The sequence below is a fragment of the Hyperoodon ampullatus genome (genome assembly GCF_949752795.1).
Source record: "Hyperoodon ampullatus genome assembly, chromosome: 16".
Lineage (NCBI taxonomy): Eukaryota > Metazoa > Chordata > Mammalia > Artiodactyla > Ziphiidae > Hyperoodon > Hyperoodon ampullatus.
Window position 1 is genome coordinate 78,257,341 of NC_136929.1, and position 24,980 is coordinate 78,282,320.

Below are 24,980 nucleotides of genomic sequence, written 5' to 3' on the forward strand. Positions count from 1 at the left end.
CTTAATTTACGCTTAAATTTAAATGACCACACGTGGTTAGCAGCTACCATACTGGATAGCACAGGTCTAAGAAATAAAGTCCAAATACCACCACACAACAGTCAAAGTCTTTAGGATTCAGCCTCTCTGTATCCTCTGCCGTATGGAATTATACACGCAGGTCCCTGAATGTAGTATGTGGTCTCACTGCCCACACAGTTCTTTCTGCAAAGATGCCCGCCAGCCTCCCTTGTGTCCTCCTTTCCAACTGCTACTCATTTTTCATGGATGAGGGAAAATAAAGTCTCCTCTTTCCAAGACCCGTTACATCTCAAAGAACTGATCATTCCCTTCCTCTGCATCTCCATTAAATTCTGCACAAACTACTATCATAGCAATTATGTACTTTATTATTTATGTGTATCACTGTCTACTTAAACTTCTCTGCATAAATCTCAGTATCTAGGGTGTTAGAGCCTAGCACAACATCAGTGTTCAATGTTAGCTGAATGAATGAATCTCAAAGATGACTTGGAGGACTTCCTTGGTGGCACAGTGGTTAAGAATCCGCCTGCCAATGCAGGGGACACAGGTTCGACCCCTGGTCCAGGAAGATCCCACATGCCGCAGAGCAACTAAGCCTGTGCACCACAACTACTGAGCCTGCACTCTAGAGACCGCGAGCCACAACTACTGAGCCCACATGCTGCAACTACTGAACCCATGCGCATAGAGCCTGTGCTCTGTGACAACAGAAGTGACTGCAGTGAGAGGCCCGCGCACCGCAACAAAGAGTAGTCCCCGCTCGCCCCAACTAGAGAAAGCCCGCACACAGCGACAAAGACCCAACGCAGCCATAAATAAATAAATAAATAAATAAATTTATTAAATAAAAAGATGACTCTGACATATATATATCATTGAATACTGACCCCTTCTAGGTCTTTTAATTCTTAAATATTTTCTGTGGAATTTAACTGATAGAAACCATTTTGCCCTTTATATTATTTTTCAGCTTTTGAATCATAAATATTACACTGAACATCAATTTTTCTGTCTCAAATAATACTTCTGTCCCTTACACCATGTCAGACACTAATAGCATATTGCCATTCTCATACTTACTTTGTTGAATCCTCAAATTCAATCTTTCCCATATTGTTGAACATACAGATGATCTCACTGCAATTCATTTTCAACCTAAAATTAAATACTTAGCATAAAAAATGTTCTAATACAAGTTTATTACTTTCCCTAATAAAAAATTAGTTGCTAACATTAAAAACTCTGAAAGACAGAACATTTAAATAACTTTCTAATTTATCACAAATTACACTTATTTTAATTTGGTTGCTAATTTGGGAAACATTTTTTGACCCAAATTCTCAATTTATAACTGCTTGTTACTTTAATAAATCTAGCCTAATACATTTTTATATTTAATTACCACGCTCTCCTGAATTATAACTTACTTACTTGGGAGAGTTCCTTAGTTTTAGAGAGCTGACTTGTGACAATTCGCTCTCAAATGTTAATTTCAAAGTCCAGATAATCTAAAATCAAAAGAGAAGTATCACTCATATGTGCATTTTGCTTTGTTATAAATACCGTTGAAACAGAATAAGATTTTAGAAAAAAAAACTAGACCCTTTAGGTATTTTCACTAATTAATGTGCTCAAGGTTTGATTTTAGGCAAGCAAAGGGAGAGATGCAAATAAGAGTTTATGAATTTTTCCCCCCAAAATATTTAAAATCTTTTGAAGATATGTATTAACAGATAACAAAAGACACTAGTTAATAAATGGGATACAGCTACATGATCAGGGAGAATTCTGATCAGATTCATTCTGCACCTGCACTGCTGTCCTTAAACGTTTTTGTCTTTTTTCCCCCCCATCTTCCTAATGCAGCTAACTAGGGTAAAGACCAAATTTTACTTTTTTTCACCTCCTAATGCCTCACATGTAATACACAGGAACTATTACTATTCTTAGAACTACAGCTGGAAGGAGGTCTGGTCAAGGTAAGATAGTGGCAAACTCTTCTCCTTCAAAGTTCAAGACTCTGGAGGCAGGTAAACCAATGGCTTCTATTTTATACTTCAGTTCAATCCAAATATCTGATCATCTATGGGTAATGAGGCCCTGAAGATTCAAAGTCAACAGAGTAGGATCTACACCCCAAGGGAGCAAGACAGAAATTAGCAAAGAGGATCGATGGTTAACCCCATCCTGCCAAACGATCTCATAAGAAACATGTTTCTATTGCTGCCTAATTCTAGGCACATGATTAGATGACAGGGCAGAGTTGAATCACCTTGTCTCCTGAGGTGCACAGCTGGGGGCTGGGAGAAAAACCTAAATGGCATCTTGATAAGTTTCTAAGTCAAGAGTTGACAGTCATACCTAACTGTTTATAAAAAGAAAATAGTCCTATTTACTTCACTACTCTTACTTGTCCTCATTTTTAACTCAACTCCTAGAAACAACCTTTGACTCAATGTCATCCTACTTGTTCTCAGACTGTGTGTTATAAAGACTTTACTGCACCATTTCCCTAAGTGGTAAATAATAATAAAAGGCCAAACAAGTTTATAATGTTTATCTTAGAATTCAAACACCTAAGAATTCTAAATTGATGCCAATACAAATTAGGATAATCTGGAAAACAAATTCTTCTTAAGTCTTAAATACTATATTCCAAAGTAGGTAATATAAGCCACCACAGAAATAATTCACATTATGAACTGGTAAAACTACCTGATTCAGGTCACAGTATATTCTTAGAGAAGGTGTGGATTTTAATTCTCTTGCTATCTTCATAGCTGCATCCAAATCATTTTTTTTCACTTCAATGTATCTTTTAGCCGTTATTATATCTGATAAGTAAGCATCCATATTTCTTACTACCTCTTCACACAGGTTCTTTTTCCTTCATTTAAGATAAAGTTATTTTTCAGTATTTCATAAACATTTTTATGAAAGTAAATTTAAAGTAACTCAACAGTATTGAAAAGGTAAATTCACTACTTTATGAACTTAAATAATATAACATGGTTAATGAGGCATTCAACTGAACTGAAATCTATTACAGTTTTTTAAAATTAATTAATTAATTTTTGGCTGCGTTGGGTCTTCGCTGCTGTGCGCGGGCCTTCTCTAGTTGTGGTGAGCGGGGGCTACTCTTCGTTGCAGCGCACAGCCTTCTCATTGTGGTGGCTTCTCTTGCTGCGGAGCACGGGCTCTAGGGGCCCGGGCTTCAGTAGTTGCAGCACGCAGGCTCAGCAGTTGTGGCTTGTGGGCTCTAGAGCACAGGCTCAGTAGTTGTGGTATATGGGCTTAGCCGCTCCACGCCATGTGGGATCTTCCTGGACCAGGGCTCGAACCAGTGTCTCCTGCATTGGCAGGCGGATTCTTAACCACTGCATCACCAGAGAAGCCTGGGTTTTTTTTTTAATGACAGCATATAGTTAGGTCTATAAGAGACTCATTTTAGATCTAAAGAGAAACATAGGTTGAAAGTGAATGGATGGAAAGAGATATTCTATGCAAACAGTAACGGAAAGAGAGCTAGGGTGGCTATGCTAATTTCAGGCAAAATAGACACTAAGTCAAAAACTATTACAAGACAAAGAAGGACATTATAGACTGATAAAAGGGTCAATTCACCAATAAGATAAAACAATTATAAATACATATGTACCAAACATCAGAGGCCCAAAATATATGATGCAAACACTGATGTAATAAAGGAGAAAGAGAGAGCTCTGTAAGTATAGGTGGAGACTTCAATATCCTACTCTTCCAGTTGTGGACAGAAAAACCATACAGAATATCAGTAAGGAAACAGACTACTTAAACAACATTGTAGACCAACTGGACCTAACATACAAACACTCCACCCAGGGCTTCCCTGGTGGCGCAGTGGTTGAGAGTCCGCCTGCCGATGCAGGGCACACAGGTTTGTGCCCCGGTCCGGGAAGATCCCACATGCCTCGGAGCAGCTAGGCCCGCGAGCCATGGCCGCTGAGCCTGCGTGTCCGGAGCCTGTGCTCCGCAACGGGAGAGGCCACAACAGTGAGAGGCCCACGTACCGCAAAAAAAAAACAAAAAACAAACAAACAAAAAAACCAAAAACTCCACCCAGACAATACACATCTTGCTCAAGCATACATGGAGCACTCTCCACGTTAGACCACATATTAGGGCAAAAAAGAACTCTTAATACATTTTAAAAGACTGAAAATATACAAAGTATCTTTTCTGATAACAATGGAATGAAACTAGAAATCAATAATAGAAGGAAACTGGAAAATTCACAAATATGTGGAAATTAAATAACATACTACTAAACACAAATGGATGAAAGAAAAAAAACACAAGGAGAATATCTTGAGACAAATGAAAATGGAAAAACAAAGTATCAAAATTTATGGGATGCAGTGAAAGCAGAGCTAAAAGAGAAATATACAGCTGTAAACACATTAAAAAAGGCATGGCAAACCAACAACCTAACTTTACACCTTAGGAACCAGAAAAGAACAAACTAAACCCAAAGCTAGCAGAAGGAAGGAGTAGTAAGATTAGAGTGGAAATAAGCAAATAAATAGGATAAAACAGAGAAAAATCAAAGAGACCAAAAGGTGGTTCTTTGAGAAGATCAAAATTGACCACTTTCAGCTACACTATCTAGGAAAACAAGAGAAGAGCCAACTTACTAAAATCAAAAATAAAGTAGGCATAGGATGATCAATTTTACAGAAACAAAAAATATTTGGAAACAGTGCTGTATATAACTGTATGCCAAGAAATTGGATAACCTAGACAAAATGGATGAATTCCTAGAAACACACCACCTACCAACACTGAATCATGAAGAAATAGAAAATCTGAGCAGACCAAAAAAAAGTAAGAAGATTGAATCAGTAATCAAAAGCTTCCCCAAAAAGAGAAGTCCTGGACTAGATGGCTTCACCAAAAATTTTATGAAGAATTAACACGAATCCTCCTCAAACTCTTCCAAAAAACTGAAGAGCCAGAGAAAACATTTCCTAACTTATTCTATGAGACCAGCATTGCCCTCATACCAAAGCCATATGAAAACACTACAAGAAAACTATAGATCAACATCTCTTACAAGTATTAATGCAAAATCCTCAATAAAATACTAGTAAATTGAATCAGCAGTATAGTGAAAGAATACCACATCATGCCAAATGGGATTTATTCCCTGGAATGAAGGAAGCTTCAACATATGATCAATTAATGTTATACACCACATTAACAGAAACAAGTAAAACACCCCACAGGGTCCTTTCAAATGATAGAGAAAAAGGATGTGACGTTCTCAACACCTTTCAGGATAAAAACACTCAAATTAGGAATTGAGGGAAACTACATCAACATAATAAAGGCTATATAAGAAAAACCCACAGCTAACATTACATTAGATGATAGACTGACAGCTTTTCTTCTAAGAACAGTAGTAAGAAAAGGACGTGAGATTTTGCCACTGCTATTTAATATATCGTGTCAGTTCTAGCCAGAGTAAATAGGCAAAAAAAAGAAAGATATAAAAGCCATCCAAATTTACAAGAAGTTGGAAAATGATCTCTTTTTGCAGATGACATGATCTTATAGGTAAAGATGCCACAAAAATACTAGTAGGTCTAATAAACGAATTCAGCAGAGATGTAGGATGCAAAATGAACACACAAAAAATCAGATGCATTTCTACACACTAACAATGAACAGTCCGAAAAGGAAATTAACAATTCATTTTACAACAGAATAAAAAGAAGAATATACTCAGGAATAAACATAACTGAGGATGCAACAGACTTGTACACTTGTTGTACACTACACAACACTGCTGAAATTAATGAAGACAAAATAAATGGAAAGATCTCCCACGTTCATGAACCAGAAGATTTAATATTGTTAAGATGTCAATACGCAAAGCAATCTACAATTCAAAGCCATCCCTATCAAAATCCCAATGATGTTTCATGTAGAATAGAAAAGCCCATCCTAAAAGTCACATGAGATCTCAAGGGACCCTAAACTTCCAAAACAACCTTGAAAAAGAACAAAGTTGGAAAGCTCACACATCCTGATTTCAAAACTTGCTACAAAGCCACAGTAATTAAAACAGTGTGCTACTGCCACAAGGACAGACAGATGGACCAATGGAACAGAATAGAGAGCTCAGAAATAAATCTTCACATATACGGTTCAGCTGAGTTTTGACAAGAGTGCCAAGACCATTCAATGGAGAAAAGACCATCTTTTCAACAAACGGTGCTGGGAAAACTGGATATCCATATGGGAAAGAATAAGTTGGACCCTTCCCTTACACTATATACAAAAATTAGCTTAAAATGACTCAAAGACCTAAATGTAAGAGCTAAAACTATAAAACTCTTAGAAGAAAACACAGGGGGGAAAAGCTTCATGATGTTAGATTTGGCAATGATTTCTTGGATATGACATCAAAACACAGGCAACAAAAGAAAAAAACAGATAAACTGGACTTTATCAATTAAAAACTTTTGTGGATCAAAGAATGCTATCAAGAGAGTGAAAAGACAAGCCACAGAAGCAGTGTTTTCTTAGGTCAGTCTCTCAAGGCAAAAGAAATAAAAGCAAAAATAAACAAATAGGACGTAATCAAACTTACAAGCTTTTGCACAGCAAAAGAAGCCATAAACAAGACAACAAAAGACAACCTATGGACTGGGAGAAAATATTTGCAAACGATGTGATCAACAGAGGCTTAATGTCCAAAATATACAAGCAGCTCATACAGCTCAATATTAAAAAAAAAACCAAAAAATGGACAGACCTAAATGTACATTTCTCCAAAGAGGACGGTCATACAGATGGTCAACAGGCATATGAAAAGATACTCAACATCACTGATTATTAGAAAAATGCAAATCAAAACTACAATGAGGTATCATTTCACATGAGTCAGCATGGCCATCATCAAAAAGTCTACAAATAATAAATGCTGGAGAGGCTGTGGAGAAAAGGGAACCCTCCTACACCGTTGGTGTAGATTGAAATTGGATGGAAATTGATTCCAGATTGGATGGAAATTGATACAGCCACTATGAAGAACAGTATGGAGGTTCCTTAAAAAACTAAAAATAGGGGCTTCCCTGGTGGCTCAGTGGTTGAGAGTCTGCCTGCCAATGTAGGGGACACGGGTTCGTGCCCCGGTCCGGGAAGATCCCACATGCCGTGGAGCAGCTGGGCCCATGAGCCATGGCCGCTGAGCCTGTGCGTCCAGAGCCTGTGCTCCGCAACAGGAGAGGTCACAACAGTGAGAGGCCTGCGTACCGCAAAAAAAAAAAAAAAAAAAAAAAAAAACAACTAAAAATAGAGTTACCATATGATCCAGCAATCCCACTCCTGGGAACATATCTGGAAAAGACGAAAACTCTAATTCAAAAAGACACATGCACCTCAATGTTCATAGAAGCACTATTCACAATAGTCAAGACACAGAAGCAACCTAAGTGTCCATCAACAGATGAACGGATAAAGAAGATGTGATATATGTATACGATGGAATACAACTCAGCCATAAAGAAGCATGAAATAATGCCATTTGCAGCAACATGGATGGACCTAGAGAATATTATACTTAGTGAAGTCAGAGAAAGACAAATATCATATATCACTTTTATGTGGAATCTAAAAAATAATATAAATGAACTCACTTACAAAACAGAAACAGACTCATAGACATAGAAAACAATCTTATGGTACCAAAGGGGAAAGGGAGGGAGGGATAAATCAGGAGGTTGGGATTATCAGATACACACTACCCTATATAAAGTAGATAAACAACAAGGACGTACTGTACAGCACAGGGAACCCTATTCAGTATCTTGTAATAACCTATAATGGAAAAGAATCTGAAAAAGAATACATGTATGTGTAACTGAATCACTCTGCTGTACACCTGAAACTAACTCAACATTGTAAATCAACTATACTCCAATAAAAAACTTTTTTAAAAAACACAAACAAAAGGTAAGCCACAGAAAGAGAGAGAATATCTGAAAATGATGTATCTGATAAAGGACTAACATCCACAATGTATAAAGAACTCCTACTCCAACCACAACAAAATAAATAATCCAAATCAAAATTGGGCAAAGGACTGGAATACATACCTCTCCAGAGAAAATAAACAAATGGTCAATTAATAAGCACATGAAAAGATGTGCTTCACAATACCAGCCATTACGGAAATGTAAGTCAAATCCAAAAATGAGACATCACTTCACATTCTGAAAATGGCTCATCTTTTAAAAAAAAACAACAAATGTTGGTGAGGATGTGGAGAAATTGGAACCTTTGTGCACTGCTGGTGGGAATGTAACGTGTAGCCACCATAGAATGCAGTTTGGCAGTCTTCAAAGAGTTAAACATAAAATTACCATATGCCACTAAACTGTACTTTTTTAATTTTAATTTTATTGGCGTATAGTTGATACTCAGTGTTGTGTTAGTTTCAGGTATACAGCAAAGTGATTCAGTTATACATATACATATATTCATTCTTTTTTAGATTCTTTTCTCAAAAAGGTTATCATAGAATATTTAGTACAGTTCCCTGTGCTATACAGTAGGTTCTTGTTGGTTATCTATCTTATATATAGTGTGTGTATGTTCATCTCAAGCTGCTGATTTACCCCTCCCCCCACCACTAAACTGTATTTTTAAATGGTTAAAAAGGTAAATTTCATTATGTATATTCACTACTTTTTTTTTTTTTTTTTTTTTTTTTTTGCGGTACGCTGGCCTCTCACTGCTGTGGCCCCTCCCGTTGCGGAGCACGGGCTCCGGACGCACAGGCTCAGCGGCCATGGCTCAGGGGCCCAGCCGCTCTGCGGCATGTAGGATCCTTCCAGACCGGGGCACGAACCCGCATCCCCTGCATCGGCAGGCGGACTCTCAACCACTGCGCCACCAGGGAAGCCCCATATTCACTACTTTTAAGAAATATTTTTTAAATGCATGCACATGACCTATCACTTAAGTGTTATAATTAAATACCAAATGTGAGATACCATCAGCATTTAGGAATAAAGAATATCAACTGATTCATTCATGGTGTTGAGCGTATGCTCTAGTCATCCTAATCAGACTGAAAAAATGAACTAAGAGCCAAACAGGCAAGTACCAGTTCTAAATATATTTATCACAACTTTTATGAGCCTGTCTCTTGAAATGCAAAGTGTGATTAAAGGTTATTTGAGATCATATATATCAACGTTTTTAAAAAGAATGGATATGTAACAGTATGGTATTTGTTTAGAAAAATCACTAGAGTATTATTTGCTCTGATGCAAATACCTGAAAAAAAATGATGGAATTATCCACATGAAAATGTATGTTTGCATTTTCCCAAGTATGCTGAATTCTACAACAGGATTCAGAATTAGAAAGTATTTTTCTGTGCTGACTGCTTTAAGAAAGAGATTGTTTATTTTAACAGCTTTGGGACCAGATGACAAATAGGCTAAATGAATAAATAAATAGCTCTTCATTTTGAAGCTGTAAACATCAGCCTGTAGGGACCACCCATTACCTTCCAAACTCGTTTAAAATTTACTCATTTCTTCAGTCTGTACAAAGGAATAAAATGACAAGTTAATGTTAAAAGCTTCAGTTGCACTGAGTCTATATTTTTAACTTATTACCTGGAATCAAGAGAAGTGAAAAGCTGATCAAACTGCTTCTCCAGAACCTCTGTAAGACTGACTGTCTCCTCTTTTCTTTGATTGTATATATGTTCGAGCATCTGGGAAGAGCATAATACAAAGACGTAATTTGGTATTTTTATTTTGTAGGAACTGTACTATTCAACATACTTTTGAAAGTAAAAGGTACTTTTTAGACTTTTCAAAATAACAACACAAGAGATCAGATAATAAAAATAAGTCAAAAGGTTAAACTTTAAATCCTGGTGCTTGTCAACAAGATCACATCTTTGTTAGCACTCTGTACTGATAAATTAGCAAAAAGGCCTAGAAAATTGACTATGTTTTCTAAACTTCTTATCACTTTTAATCAGTACAGGAAATGAATCATTTTGGATAGCTGAGTTTCTCTCTGGCAGGATTCCTTAAATTCATAAAAACTTAAAATATAATATTAGGGAATTCCTTGGCAGTCCACTGGTTAAGACTCTGCGGTCCCAGTACCGGGGCATGTGTTCAATCCCTGGCCAGGGAACTAAGATTCTGCATGCTGCGGCCAAAAAAAAAACTTTATACCTATATAAAATATTTTAAAAATACTTGAATTAAAATGTTGACTATTCTACATACTTCTTTATAAATTTAAACAAAGAATCATTGCTTGAGATCTTTTTTTTTTCTTTCAATTTTTCCTTTTTTGGAATGGGAATGTCTATCCTATGCTTGCCCAACCAACGTATTTTATTTTTTTTATTATTTTTATTAGTTTCTGCTTTATAACAAAGTGAATCAGTCATACATATACATCTGTTCCCACATCCCTTCCCTCATGCATCTCCCTCCCTCCCACCCTCCCCATCCCACCCCTCCAGGCGGTCACAAAGCACCGAGCTGATATCCCTGTGCTCTGCGGCTGCTTCCCACTATCTATCTACCTTACGTTTGGTAGTGTATATATGTCCATGCCTCTCTTTCGTTTTGTCACAGCTTACCCTTCCCCCTCCCCATATCCTCAAGTCCATTCTCAAGTAGGTCTGTGTCTTTGTTCCCGTTTTACCCCTAGGTTCTTCATGACAGTTTTTTTTAAATTCCATATATATGTGTTAGCATACGGTATTTGTCTTTCTCTTTCTGACTTACTTCACTCTGTATGACAGACTCTAGGTCTATCCACCTCATTACAAATAGCTCAGTTTCGTTTCTTTTTATGGCTGAGTAATATTCCATTGTATATATGTGCCACATCTTCTTTATCCATTCATCCGATGATGGACACTTAGGTTGTTTCCAGCTCCGGGCTATTGTGAATAGAGCTGCAATGAACATTTTGGTACATGTCTCTTTTTGAATTATGGTTTTCTCAGGGTATATGCCTAGTAGTGGGATTGCTGGGTCATATGGTAGTTCTATTTGTAGTTTTTTAAGGAACCTCCATACTGTTCTCCATAGTGGCTGTACCAATTCACATTCCCACCAGCAGTGCAAGAGTGTTCCCTTTTCTCCACACCCTCTCCAGCATTTATTGTTTCTAGATTTCTTGATGATGGCCATTCTGACTGGTGTGAGATGATATCTCATTGTAGTTTTGATTTGCATTTCTCTAATGATTAATGATGTTGAGCATTCTTTCATGTGTTTGTTGGCAGTCTGTATATCTTCTTTGGAGAAATGCCTATTTAAGTCTTCTGCCCATTTTTGGATTGGGTTGTTTGTTTTTTTTGCTATTGAGCTGCATAAACCTACCTAAGGAGACAAAAGACCTGTATGCAGAAAATTATAAGACACTGATGAAAGAAATTAAAGATGATACAAATAGATGGAGAGATATACCATGCTCCTGGATTGGAAGAATCAATATTGTGAAAATGACTCTACTACCCAAAGCAATCTACAGATTCAACGCAATCCCTATCAAACTACCACTGGCATTTTTCACAGAAGTAGAACAAAAAATTTCAAAATTTGTTTGGAAAAACAAAAGACCCCGAATAGCCAAAGCAATCTTGAGAACGAAAAATGGAGCTGGAGGAATCAGGCTCCCTGACTTCAGACAATACTACAAAGCTACAGTAATCAAGACAGTATGGTACTGGCACAAAAACAGAAAGATAGATCAATGGAACAGGATAGAAAGCCCAGAGATAAACCCACGCACATATGGTCACCTTATCTTTAATAAAGGAGGCAGGAATGTACAGTGGAGAAAGGACAGCCTCTTCAATAAGTGGTGCTGGGAAAACTGGACAGGGACATGTAAAAGTATGAGATTAGATCACTCCCTAACACCATACACAAAAATAAAGTCAAAATGGATTAAAGACCTAAATGTAAGGCCAGAAACTATCAAACTCTTAGAGGAAAACATAGGCAGAACACTCTATGACATAAATCACAGCAAGATCCTTTTTGGACCCACCTCCTAGAGAAATGGAAATAAAAACAAAGATAAACAAATGGGACCTAATGAAACTTCAAAGCTTTTGCACAGCAAAGGAAACCATAAATAAGACCAAAAGACAACCCTCAGAATGGGAGAAAATATTTGCAAATGAAGCAACTGACAAAGGATTAATCTCCAAAATTTATAAACAACGTATTTTAGAAGGAGATAATTTATTAGTTTCACACTTTCAGATTGGAGAGGAATTTTGCCCCAGCATGTGTCATACCCTGAGTCTCACCCATACCTGATTTAGAAGATACTTAGATGAGATTTTGGACTTAGAGTTGATGCTGAAATAGGTTAAGAATTTTGGGGGTGTGAGATGTGCTGAATGTATTTTGCATGTGAGAAGGACATGAACCTGTTATGGGTTGAATTTTTACCCCCCTCCTAAATTCATCTGTTGAAGTCTTAAATTTCATATCAACTATAACCTTTTGAATGCTCTGGTTGTAAATTTGCCATTGCTAGGTTCAAGGAGCTTGCTGTTTGTCAATAAATGAGGGAGTCTCTCTCTTGGGTGATGAGGTAAGAAAGAAAAGAGCATAAGACTCAGTGTAACAGTATACAGCCAAATAATGAGCAATGTTAGAAGGGTGATCTGCAATGCTTCCAAGACAACATTCAGCTCACAGCAAGCAGAAATGAGAGTTCTTTAATAGAGCTCCAATTGCAGTAGGCTGCTAGCACAACAATGCTAGGAGACTAACCCTGGCAGGCCATGAGGGTTTTCCATTCTTTTGTACGTTTCTCTCTCATTAGATTTTCATACTTAATAACTCAGCGCTAAGCTCTACCTTCAGTGATGTTACATCTAAACATACACATTTAAAGAGAACATGCCTTTATTAATGATAGAATTTGATCATTCAGAATGCTTACTTTTACAGCAGTACTTAATTGTTCAAAATTTTGGCCTGCCACCTTCAGTGCTTCATCAATTTCCTCCACAGTTTCAGTCTCCTGAAAAGGGGGAGGGGGACCACATACAAATACAAAACACAAACATAGATGCTTAGATACACTGTATTAGTTGTAGAAACATCAAGCTACCAGTTTGGCTACAAAAGCAACATAGACCCATTACAGAAATCTGAAAACAAGCAACAATGAACATTTTAGAGTTTTGGTGATAGCATTCCGGATTTCTCTTTTTTAGCTATCTTTTTGAATAAATGGGATTATGTCCTATAAACATTTTGCAACTTAAAACTACCTGAAAATTTTATCGCGGCCATAAATATATACATGTAAAAAGTAATAGTTTTTAAGAAAACAAGATTATGATTAGGCTACGTTAAGATTTAAACACTGAAGATAGTGCTCTCTCCTCTCGCAGCCCACTAATGATCTCCTTAACAAAAAAAACTTAATACTCCATTCAACTGCATTTTGGAGTTTATTCGGTTTCTAACCTTCAATTAAAAGAATACATTATTTAAAGTCATCAAAAGTAGTTACTGGTACAATTCAAATCTTCCAACAATTACATCATCATCAACGAGTGCCATTAGGCCTTTTAGTTGTCATTAAAACAACTGGAAAATCACACTTAGAATTTGGAAACTTGTGGGACTTCGCTGGCGGTCCAGTGGTTAAGACTTCGCCTTCCACTGCAGGGGGTGTGGGTTTGATCCCTGGTCAGGGAGCCAACATCTCACATGCCTCACGGCCAAAAAACCAAAACATAAAGCAGAAGCAATATTGTAACAAATTCAATAAAGACTTTAAAATGGTCCACATCAAAAAAAATTTTTTTTAAAGAAAAGAATTTAGAAGCTTGTACTTTAAACAAGTTTCACAGAATCTGAATTCAGTAACTAGGTTCAAAGGGAAGCTGCTACATACACGTAAATATCAAGAGCCCTAACAGAGTTGGTCAAAGGTAGAATGGGCTGCCTTGGGAAGAAAAGAGTATTGTTGAGACATAGTTTAGAATAAAACAAGAGATTCATGCAAGGAGTGTAGGTTTACCTCTGCTACCTTTAAGCTTCCAAAACAATCTATAGGGCTTCCCTGGTGGCACAGTGGTTGAGAGTCCGCCTGCCAATGCAGGGGACGTGGGATCGTGCCCCGGTCTGGGAAGATCCCACATGCCGCGGAGCGGCTGGGTCCGTGAGCCATGGCCGTTGAGCCTGCGCGTCCGGAGCCTGTGCTCCGCAACGGGAGAGACCACAACAGTGAGAGGCCCACATACTGCAAAAAAAAAAAAAAAAACAAACAAACAAACAAAAAAAAAAACAATCTATAATTATAGGACCCTTGAGAGGAGAGGCAAGTTAAGCTACCAGAGAAAAGTAAAAATGTTTGGCCTCATCTCACTTCATGAATTACATTTTTCATACCTCTATTACAGTTGATGGGTTCAAAACAGTCCCATGTGTGGAGGCTGAATGTTCTAAACCAACAGTTAGTAGATCAGCAGTCTTTTTAAAGTCCTGAGAACAATTCTCCATCCTGGAAAAATGTCAAGTACATTATTTTAAGTATCAACATTTATATAATGATCTAAATCTTCTATTCTGATTTTTACCCTCTATCAAAAATAATTATGATGATTTATAAGAACACTTACAGTGGGTTCTCAATTATCTATGATATGCAAAGAGAGGAAAACCATGACTAAATACGCTTTCACATAAAACAATTTTAATCAAGAATTCAACTTAACAAATTCCTAAAAATAACAGCTTACAGTATAAATTGTGCTTTAATTTCCTAATCATCTCTCCTTCCCTGGTATTTTTTGGTAGAGATGTTGATAATCATTTAACTGTCCTAAGCTCAATTAAAGTATTTATACACACAAATGCCAGCTATTAAAAAATGTACTTATAGGCCTGCCTAATGTACATAAAGGTAATGAATTTACTAGGCAAGTTAATTTCAACGGAAGAGTAAGCTGCATTTTTTGTCTACAGATGCTAGAGTTTCGGCCTATTTTTATCTTTATATCCCTGTGTTGGCTGGCACACAGTAAGCACTCAGTGTTTGCTGAATAAGTTAATCATAGCCTATAATAGTTCACTATGATTAAATGTTACTCTCATAGAATAATACACTAGGTAATTTTTAAACATTCAATTACTTTAAAAAGTGGATATGCATGTTTTTGAAAACATATGTGAATGCATTAGCCATAAGGAGTCCATCAGTCAATTCCTGTTTCAAAATATTAAAGACAAATCAGGAAGGAAATAATATATGTATCAAGGAATACTTCTATTTTAAAATATATGACTATTTAAACCAAACTCTACTGAAATTAGGAAACAGGAGTTTCTAACATTAAGTACACTCGACATGGAGAACTAATTAAAAAATGGCAATTTGGAAAAAAAATGGGGTACCTAAAACAGATTCATCTACTTCTGAAAGTAAAATTTTACTTTGCAACTGTATTTGACATTACACATATCTAGACAAAGGTACAATCAGACTTGACTTGCATGATGTTTAAAAAGTAAGGAAGTTTCACATAGAAGTCCAGATTTCTCTTTTGTCTTGGAAAAGAAAAGGATAATCTGGGACCACTGGGATGGTCTCAACACACAGCTCCAGGGACTGGCTGGAGCTGAGCAGGGGCTCCCTCCTCTGGAGCGGGTGCACAACCTTTACTGCCCTTTTAAAGTCGGTCTCCCTCACACAGTAAGTCATCTGCTAGATACGTAGGTGCTCCTATATGTATGACTCACACAGAGCCACAAAGATTCCTGAAGATTTATTCTCATCACTCCACTCAGAGCTTATGGAGGAAGTGACTGATGGAATACAGAGAGGAGCTGGGAGCAGTACCTGCATTCAATGAGCCTGAGTGCTATCGCTGGTTCTATCAATAACCAGTTGCCAGACTTTAGCTAAGTGGTTTTAGTACCCAAAGAAATAACTCTTCTGTTGGTTTCTAAGCACCCATTTAAATCTGGACAGAGAAACTGCAGCAGTAATGTGAAAAGTCATGACTGCTAGCCTAAAGGATTTTGGATTTTATTTGGACAGGCAATGAAGAACCACAGAACAGGAAAGAGTCTGGAAGAGCTAAAGGTAGGCAAAAGAGACTAAAATAATTAAATAGGGTGTAAAAATGGTAATCTTGAATTCTTTTTTTTGCCTCACTTTAAATAAGGACAAACTAATGCTGCTTCTTTAGGAGCTGGATTCTCCATTTCATTAACAGATCAAATTATAAACTTAAAGAGCTCTCTGTAAACAATGGGTTAGAAACACTAATAAGAATGACCTTTAATCAATAATTCTAAAATAACTCTTTCAGAAACATACTGAACTTTAAATACTAAAATAAGTGCACATGGAACATACTTTTTAGGCTGAAGTTTTTCCATAAAAGAATCTTCTTTAATACATCTATCTATTGGGCAGTATTCTTGTTTTGTATTTATAGTTGAAACAACCTTAGGACAAAAGATTAAAAACAAAAAAACAGAAAGTCATTCAATAAATTCTGTTTATCCAGAATTCAAAAAGCTAGTGAGCCATTCATAGATAAATGAAAAGATCCTTAAATCCTCTTTAAATCAAAGAAAAATTGTACTTATGTGATATTTTTATCCTATTTTAATTTTTGAGGAAATCAGTAATTTGGCAGCTATTAATTAAACAGAACATTAACTAAAATACCACACTTATAAAGGAAATACTTGGAACGTTACTTTAAAAATTTACTGTAAAAATTTTACAATGCTATCTTAAGGTATGTTCAAAACTCTAAAATACTTGGGGATAACTTTAATAAGAAAAATATAAGCTCTAAAAAAAGAAAACCAAAAAAACTTACTGGGTATCATAAAACAAAAACTGAATAAATGGAAAATTATGTTAGGTTCCTGAAGACAAAGATTTAATACCCTAAAACACGTCTAATATAAGATTAATATAATCCTAAAGTTCATATGGAAAATATAATGTGCAAGAATTACAAAAATTTTAACATACCACGTACAAATGGACCTACACAGTTCAAACCTGAGTTGTCTAAGGGTCAACTGCAAATGAACAGAACAAAGCCCTGAAACAGATCCTCATATACACGGGAACTTCATACAGACTATAAATGGCATTTCCATTAAATAGACGAAGGATTATTCAATAAATCATGTGGGAAAGCCAGCTAATCATTCTGAAGAAGAAAGTTACATACCCACCTTACATCATATAAAACAGAAAGAGATTTAATATGTGCCTTTAAAAAATACTTATATATACTTCAATACTTATATAAGTATTGAAAAAAATAAATATGTATAATTCTGAGATGAAAAGTCTGCCTAATCAAAGAAAACTTAGAAGCCATGAAGGAGGGGAAAAAATAACAACTGAAAAAGGAAACATTTCTGAATGGTTAAATGTAATAAAATTAGGGCTTCCCTGGTGGCGCAGTGGTTGAGAGTCCGCCTGCCGATGCAGGGGACGCGGGTTCGTGCCCCGGCTCAGGAGGATCCCACATGCCACGGAGCGGCTGGGCCCGTGAGCCATAGCCGCTGGGCCTGTGCGTCTGGAGCCTGTGCTCCGCAACGGGAGAGGCCACAACAGTGAGAGGCCCCCATACCACACACACACAAAAAAAAGTAATAAAATTAAAAGTGAAAAATTGGGAGAAAATATCAATAGTTAAAATACACAGAACGAAGTGTTAATATTTCTATCACATGAAGTATTCTTACAAGTTAGGAAAAAGACAATTCAAAAGGAAAATATGGAAAGGACCTTGAAGGATCTGTTAAAGATCCTCCCAGAAGAGCTGAGAAGTCAACATATGAAAAATTGCTCAATTTCACTAGTAATCAGGGATTTGCAATTTAAAACAAGCAGATACCCATTTTTTTGCCCATTCAATTGCCAAAATTTTTTTTTTAATGTGACAAATACAAACACCGATTTTTTTTTTAAGACACAGAAATTAACAGAACCTGCTGATGGGATTTTTTTTTGGTGGGAGTGGGTTTGAGGAATTATGCAAAAATATAGTGAAAGAATTTAAAAACCACCTAAGTGTTTTTGATAAAGCGATTACAGCACTTATGTACCAGGGTTTATTATGCAGCCATTAAAAGTAACGTAGGAGACTCTCATGAGGATAGGTTAATGCTGAGAGAAATAAAGCAGACTACTAAGTGTTATAGTCTCCCATGTGAATACATAAGTGTCTTTGGTGGGAAGAGGATGTCCTAGCAAGGTTTCAAGTATAACGTACCAAAGACAGTTATCTATTATTAGATAATTAGGAGAAAAGCGTTACTTTAAAAACATAACATTGGATCAAATGTTATTTTTAAGAGCACCCCCCAAAACTGGGGGCTAAAACCTTAATAATTTCTATCCACCTTCTCATTTATGCCCCTTTGGCTGGTCATTTCATAGTAAGAAGTTAATGTTACTACCAGTAGATTTGATACAGGACATTTCTCCCAGGAAATTTAAGAAAATATTAAATACAACTGATTTAAAAGATTTCAGTTAAAATTGTGTAAAGAGTCTTAACTTCTAATATATATAATAAAGATTTTCTCCCCGTTCCCCCAGCACAGCTTGTCACTTAAGTTTTATTTATGGTGGTGTTTTTGCTTGGTTATTTTTTTCTACTTGTAAATGAAAAAATGCGGTCAAATTTAAATGGCATTTCTTCTATGGTTTCTGACTTCAGTGATATATTTAACAAGGCTTCGCCATCCAAGATTACACAATTATCTATAGTCTCTTCTATTTTACATTTTCAATTTGCATGTTATTAACATTTCCAATCCACATGGGATTCTAATATGTATTAATTACCTACTGATTGGATAAATTATCATTTCCTCATGGCCCAATGTATTTTTGGACTCAGGTCTAAATTATCAATAAAATGCCAGTATTTTTGGAATGGTACCTAAGTATGATCCTATCCTTGAACAAAACCTGCCATATTGCTGTATATAATTATAGAATGGTTATTATTATTATTATTATTTTTTTTTTTAATTTTATTAGTTTCTGCTTTATAACAAAGTGAATCAGTCATACATATACATCTGTTCCCACATCCCCTCCCTCATGCATCTCCCTCCCTCCCACCCTCCCCATCCCACCCCTCCAGGCGGTCACAAAGCACCGAGCTGATCTCCCTGTGCTCTGCGGCTGCTTCCCACTATCTATCTACCTTACGTTTGGTAGTGTATATATGTCCATGCCTCTCTTTCCCTTTGTCACAGCTTACCCTTCCCCCTCCCCATATCCTCAAGTCCATTCTCAAGTAGGTCTGTGTCTTTATTCCCGTTTTACCCCTAGGTTCTTCATGACAGTTTTTTTTTTTTTTAATTCCATATATATGTGTTAGCATATGGTATTTGTCTTTCTCTTTCTGACTTACTTCACTCTGTATGACAGACTCTAGGTCTATCCACCTCATTACAAATAGCTCAGTTTCGTTTCTTTTTATGGCTGAGTAATATTCCATTGTATATATGTGCCACATCTTCTTTATCCATTCATCCGATGATGGACACTTAGGTTGTTTCCAGCTCCGGGCTATTGTGAATAGAGCTGCAATGAACATTTTGGTACATGTCTCTTTTTGAATTATGGTTTTCTCAGGGTATATGCCTAGTAGTGGGATTGCTGGGTCATATGGTAGTTCTATTTGTAGTTTTTTAAGGAACCTCCATACTGTTCTCCATAGTGGCTGTACCAATTCACATTCCCACCAGCAGTGCAAGAGTGTTCCCTTTTCTCCACACCCTCTCCAGCATTTATTGTTTCTAGATTTCTTGATGATGGCCATTCTGACTGGTGTGAGATGATATCTCATTGTAGTTTTGATTTGCATTTCTCTAATGATTAATGATGTTGAGCATTCTTTCATGTGTTTGTTGGCAGTCTGTATATCTTCTTTGGAGAAATGCCTATTTAAGTCTTCTGCCCATTTTTGGATTGGGTTGTTTGTTTTTTTGCTATTGAGCTGCATGAGCTGTTTATAAATTTTGGAGATTAATCCTTTGTCAGTTGCTTCATTTGCAAATATTTTCTCCCATTCTGAGGGCTGTCTTTTGGTCTTGTTTATGGTTTCCTTTGCTGTGCAAAAGCTTTGAAGTTTCATTAGGTCCCATTTGTTTATCTTTGTTTTTATTTCCATTTCTCTAGGAGGTGGGTCCAAAAGGATCTTGCTGTGATTTATGTCATAGAGTGTTCTACCTATGTTTTCCTCTAGGAGTTTGATAGTTTCTGGCCTTACATTTAGGTCTTTAATCCATTTTGAGCTTATTTTTGTGTATGGTGTTAGACAATGATCTAATCTCATACTTTTACATGTCCCTGTCCAGTTTTCCCAGCACCACTTATTGAAGAGGCTGTCCTTTCTCCACTGTACATTCCTGCCTCCTTTATCAAAGATAAGTTGGCCATATGTGCGTGGGTTTATCTCTGGGCTTTCTATCCTGATCCACTGATCTATCTTTCTGTTTTTATGCCAGTACCACACTGTCTTAATTACTGTAGCTTTGTAGTATAGTCTGAAGTCAGGCAGGCTGATTCCTCCAGCTCCGTTTTTCGTTCTCAAGATTGCTTTGGCTATTCGGGGTCTTTTGTTTTTCCAAACAAATTTTGAAATTTTTTGTTCTACTTCTGTGAAAAATGCCAGTGGTAGTTTGATAGGGATTGCATTGAATCTGTAGATTGCTTTGGGTAGTAGAGTCATTTTCACAATATTGATTCTTCCAATCCAGGAGCATGGTATATCTCTCCATCTATTTATATCATCTTTAATTTCTTTCATCAGTGTCTTATAATTTTCTGCATACAGGTCTTTTGTCTCCTTAGGTAGGTTTATTCCTAGATATTTTATTCTTTTTGTTGCAATGGTAAATGGGAGTGTTTTCTTGATTTCATTTTCAGATTTTTCATCATTAGTGTACAGGAATGCCAGAGATTTCTGTGCATTAATTTTGTATCCTGCTACTTTACCAAATTCATTGATTAGCTCTAGTAGTTTTTCGGTAGCATCTTTAGGATTCTCTATGTATAGTATCATGCCATCTGCAAACAGTGACAGCTTTACTTCTTCTTTTCCAATTTGGATTCCTTTTATTTCCTTTTCTTCTCTGATTGCTGTGGCTAAAACTTCCAAAACTATGTTGAATAAGAGTGGTGAGAGTGGGCAGCCTTGTCTTGTTCCTGATCTTAGTGGAAATGCTTTCAGTTTTTCACCATTGAGGACAATGTTGGCTGTGGGTTTGTCATATATGGCCTTTATTATGTTGAGGAAAGTTCCCTCTATGCCTACTTTCTGCAGGGTTTTTATCATAAATGGGTGTTGAATTTTGTCGAAAGCTTTCTCTGCATCTATTGAGATGATCATATGGTTTTTCTCCTTCAACTTGTTAATATGGTGTATCACATTGATTGATTTGCGTATATTGAAGAATCCTTGCATTCCTGGAATAAACCCCACTTGATCATGGTGTATGATCCTTTTAATGTGCTGTTGGATTCTGTTTGCTAGTATTTTGTTGAGGATTTTTGCATCTATGTTCATCAGTGATATTGGCCTGTAGTTTTCTTTCTTTGTGACATCCTTGCCTGGTTTTGGTATCAAGGTGATGGTGGCCTCGTAGAATGAGTTTGGGAGTGTTCCTTCCTCTGATATTGTTTGGAAGAGTTTGAGAAGGATGGGTGTTAGCTCTTCTCTAAATGTTTGATAGAATTCGCCTGTGAAGCCATCTGGTCCTGGGCTTTTGTTTGATGGAAGATTTTTAATCACAGTTTCAATTTCAGTGCTTGTGATTGGTCTATAGAATGGTTATTATTAACCATTAATATCAATCAAAAGCAGAGAAGGGATGCTATTAAAAAAAACCATACAAGTATAAAAGATAAAAACTGGTAGATAAATTCATACTCACCCAAACTCAAAAATAAGAACACAAGTGTACCCATTAACCCTGAAAGGAATCATTTTAGGCTTAAGCTTGAAATAATCAGCACTACCTAGGCCTTCAACATTAAAGATAAATTATAAATATGTCTAATGTGAATATAGGTACCTAAATCTTACTTTTTAGAGCAATGTACATTATTTAAAAGTAATAAACTTCAATCCTGAAATAGTCTATAAATTCAGACTTTTCACTAATTTAGACTTGATTCTTCCATTATCTCTTATTCCAAATATAAGATATCAGAAAAATCTGAACTTTAAAAACTAATAAGAGTGGTAACAATTTCAGGACGGTTTCTTGAAGGACTCAGCACAGGGGAAAAGGAGGGAAGGATGGGACAGATCACATATCCCCCAAAGTTAGGGTTGGAACTAGTCAAATGATACAAAATAGATTCGTTACAACCCTAAAATCAAAAACCAGTATTTGTAAATACACTATAAACACTTCATTAGATGTTACCCAAAACACTAAAAATAATACAAGCATAGTGACTTAAGAGACCATTAAACACAAAGTCATTTGCCACAAAAGGCAAGAGGTTACTGTTCTAATACACCTGCTGTTTTTGAATATCAGAACAGGATGGATATGAGCAGGGACAGTTCTGTCTCTTCCTTTTCCCTTCACTCACGCTTTACCCACCACAAGACTCAATGTGTCGGGGATATTCCATTTCAACCACAGGAGCTAGGTTCCCCTTTGTCTTAACTATGCAGCTAGGAACCGACTGTCAAAAAAAAAAAAGGGAAAGGGGACAGGAATTTCCCACAATAAAGGCCATGATTGGTAAAGTATGTAATTCCAAAACAGATGTTTTCTTATATGTGAATGTTTATGCTATAATTGAAACTTTCACAAATTATACATTTATATGTGCATATACACATTATTATATATATTTTTATCACGTTTAACCTGCAAACCAGTTAATCCACACCTAAATAACCAAGGGTCGACTGTAACACTTATTTTAAAGCTTGTAGAGAACTCTCACATAATTCAGATTTGACTCTTACAATCCTATGAGATAAAAAAAAAAAGCAGGTATTATTTCCATCTCACAAATGAGGAAACTCAGCCTTAGGGTGACAGAACTAGAACTGCATTCCAGGTCTTCTGCCTCTATGTTAATTGTTTGCCACAGAAAACAATGGATACAAATCCCCAAACTCTGATCTCTCAAGTGGAACATTATGAATTTAGAGATTAAGACAACTTTCCAGGAACATACTATATAAACTGAGCAACATTTATATTTGTAGAAAATGCAAAGAATGTTCAGTAAATTTCATTTTAAATCCTTAATTTGTTCTCATTATTTTGGGCGCACAGATTTTAGTGTAACTGTACTATTTTTAGCACTTCTGAAGTTAACATTAACTTTAGGCCGTTGTTTGCCTTCTGTTTTGTTTTGTTTTGTTACACATCTCCACAAATGTAAATCTGATGACACGCAAAGGTTGAGGGTCAGGGGGAAATTCAAAATTTGCTTGCATGGTATTGGTGTGGAAAAGGGGAGTAGAGATTTGGGGACTTCCCTGGCCATCCAGTGGTTAGACTCTGCACTTCCACTGCAGGGGTCGCAGGTTTGATCCCTGGTCAGGGAACTAAGATCTCACTCACTGTGCGGCCCAAAAAAAGGGTGGGGGGTGTAGAGATTTGAAAGGAATATACTTCATTAAAATAAAAATAAATAAAAAAAGGAAATATTCCACAGAAATCTCCAGAGTCAAAATATGTAGGCTAATAAGTGTATGACCTTAACCTTGCATTCTTCTTGATCTCTTTGAACAATTATAAAATGGATGTGAAAAGCTTTACCTTTTGCTAGGTTTCTTTACTTAAAAGACTCAGCAGCAAAAATGCAAGTTTCTAGTTCCTAACTAGAAGTATGTTTTATTTCTCTAACATTTTAACCTTTAACATTAGGCTGTAATGCATTCAGTATGAAAGACAATAAAACTTACCTCACAATCAGGGCATGTAATTGTGCTGTATTCTTCAGTTATTAACAAGCAGAGATCACAAAAAGCATGTCCACATTGAAGTTCATGGTGGTGACCTATTGATGAAATTCTATTGTGAATTAAACTTTTCAGTTTGTCAACATTGAATATTCAGTATAATCAGAGGAGAAAATTAAAGGGAATTCTCCTGTATAGGAAAAGATATCTAGTTTAGTTAGAAATGGATGATTAAACAAAATTCAGGAGAAACAATACAACTCAGAAGGAGGGAGAAAAATCAGAAGAAAAAACAGGCAGAGCTATGTAGTATTGTTTGCCTTTGTTTATATAGTTATTTGGTACCTATAATACTTTGAATCTGCCATCTATTATAATCATATAAAGTGCTCTGACGTACTTCATTTGGTCATTGTAAATATCACAGCTAAGTAGGCTGGGAATATTTATTCGACCTAGAGATGGATAAACATTTTGGTGATCTGGGGTAAATGGTATAATCCAGACTCCAACCTAGTTCTGTTGCCAAGTCTAATGTTCTTTCTACTTGATCATACTTCCCTCTGCTAATTTATATTTCCTATCCTGTGAAGGGGACAGTGAGGGCCGACATGAGAAACTGGCAAAACCTCTCTCCTGAACAAAATAATGCCATTTGCAGCAACATGGATGGACCTAGAGATTGTCATACGGAGTGAAGCTAAGTCAGACACAGAAAGACAAATATCATATGATATTGCTTACACGTGGAATCTAAGAAAAAGGGTATAGAGACTTCCCTGGTAGCACACTGGTTAAGAATCCACCTGTCAATGCAGGAGACACGGGTTCGAGCCCTGGTCCGGGAAGATCCCACATGCCGCAGAGCAACTAAGCCCGTGAGCCACAACTACTGAACCTGCGCTCTAGAGCCCGCGAGCCACAACTACTGAAACCCGCGCGCCTA

The 24,980-nt window shown here is 36.6% G+C and overlaps 1 protein-coding gene across 1 annotated transcript in view; it reads right to left on the reverse strand.

The window, feature by feature from the left end:
- RNF17 (ring finger protein 17) overlaps positions 1–24,980 on the reverse strand; it is a gene marked incomplete at both ends in the record, with an annotated part of 128,752 nt that overhangs the window by 92,086 nt on the left and 11,686 nt on the right. The window contains 8 exons of the mRNA XM_079721645.1: positions 1,105–1,179; positions 1,456–1,532; positions 2,740–2,911; positions 9,699–9,799; positions 13,024–13,104; positions 14,487–14,598; positions 16,459–16,550; positions 24,038–24,132. Coding sequence (XP_079577771.1) covers positions 1,105–1,179; positions 1,456–1,532; positions 2,740–2,911; positions 9,699–9,799; positions 13,024–13,104; positions 14,487–14,598; positions 16,459–16,550; positions 24,038–24,132 — 805 coding nt within the window. The remainder of the gene's footprint in view (positions 1–1,104; positions 1,180–1,455; positions 1,533–2,739; positions 2,912–9,698; positions 9,800–13,023; positions 13,105–14,486; positions 14,599–16,458; positions 16,551–24,037; positions 24,133–24,980) is intronic.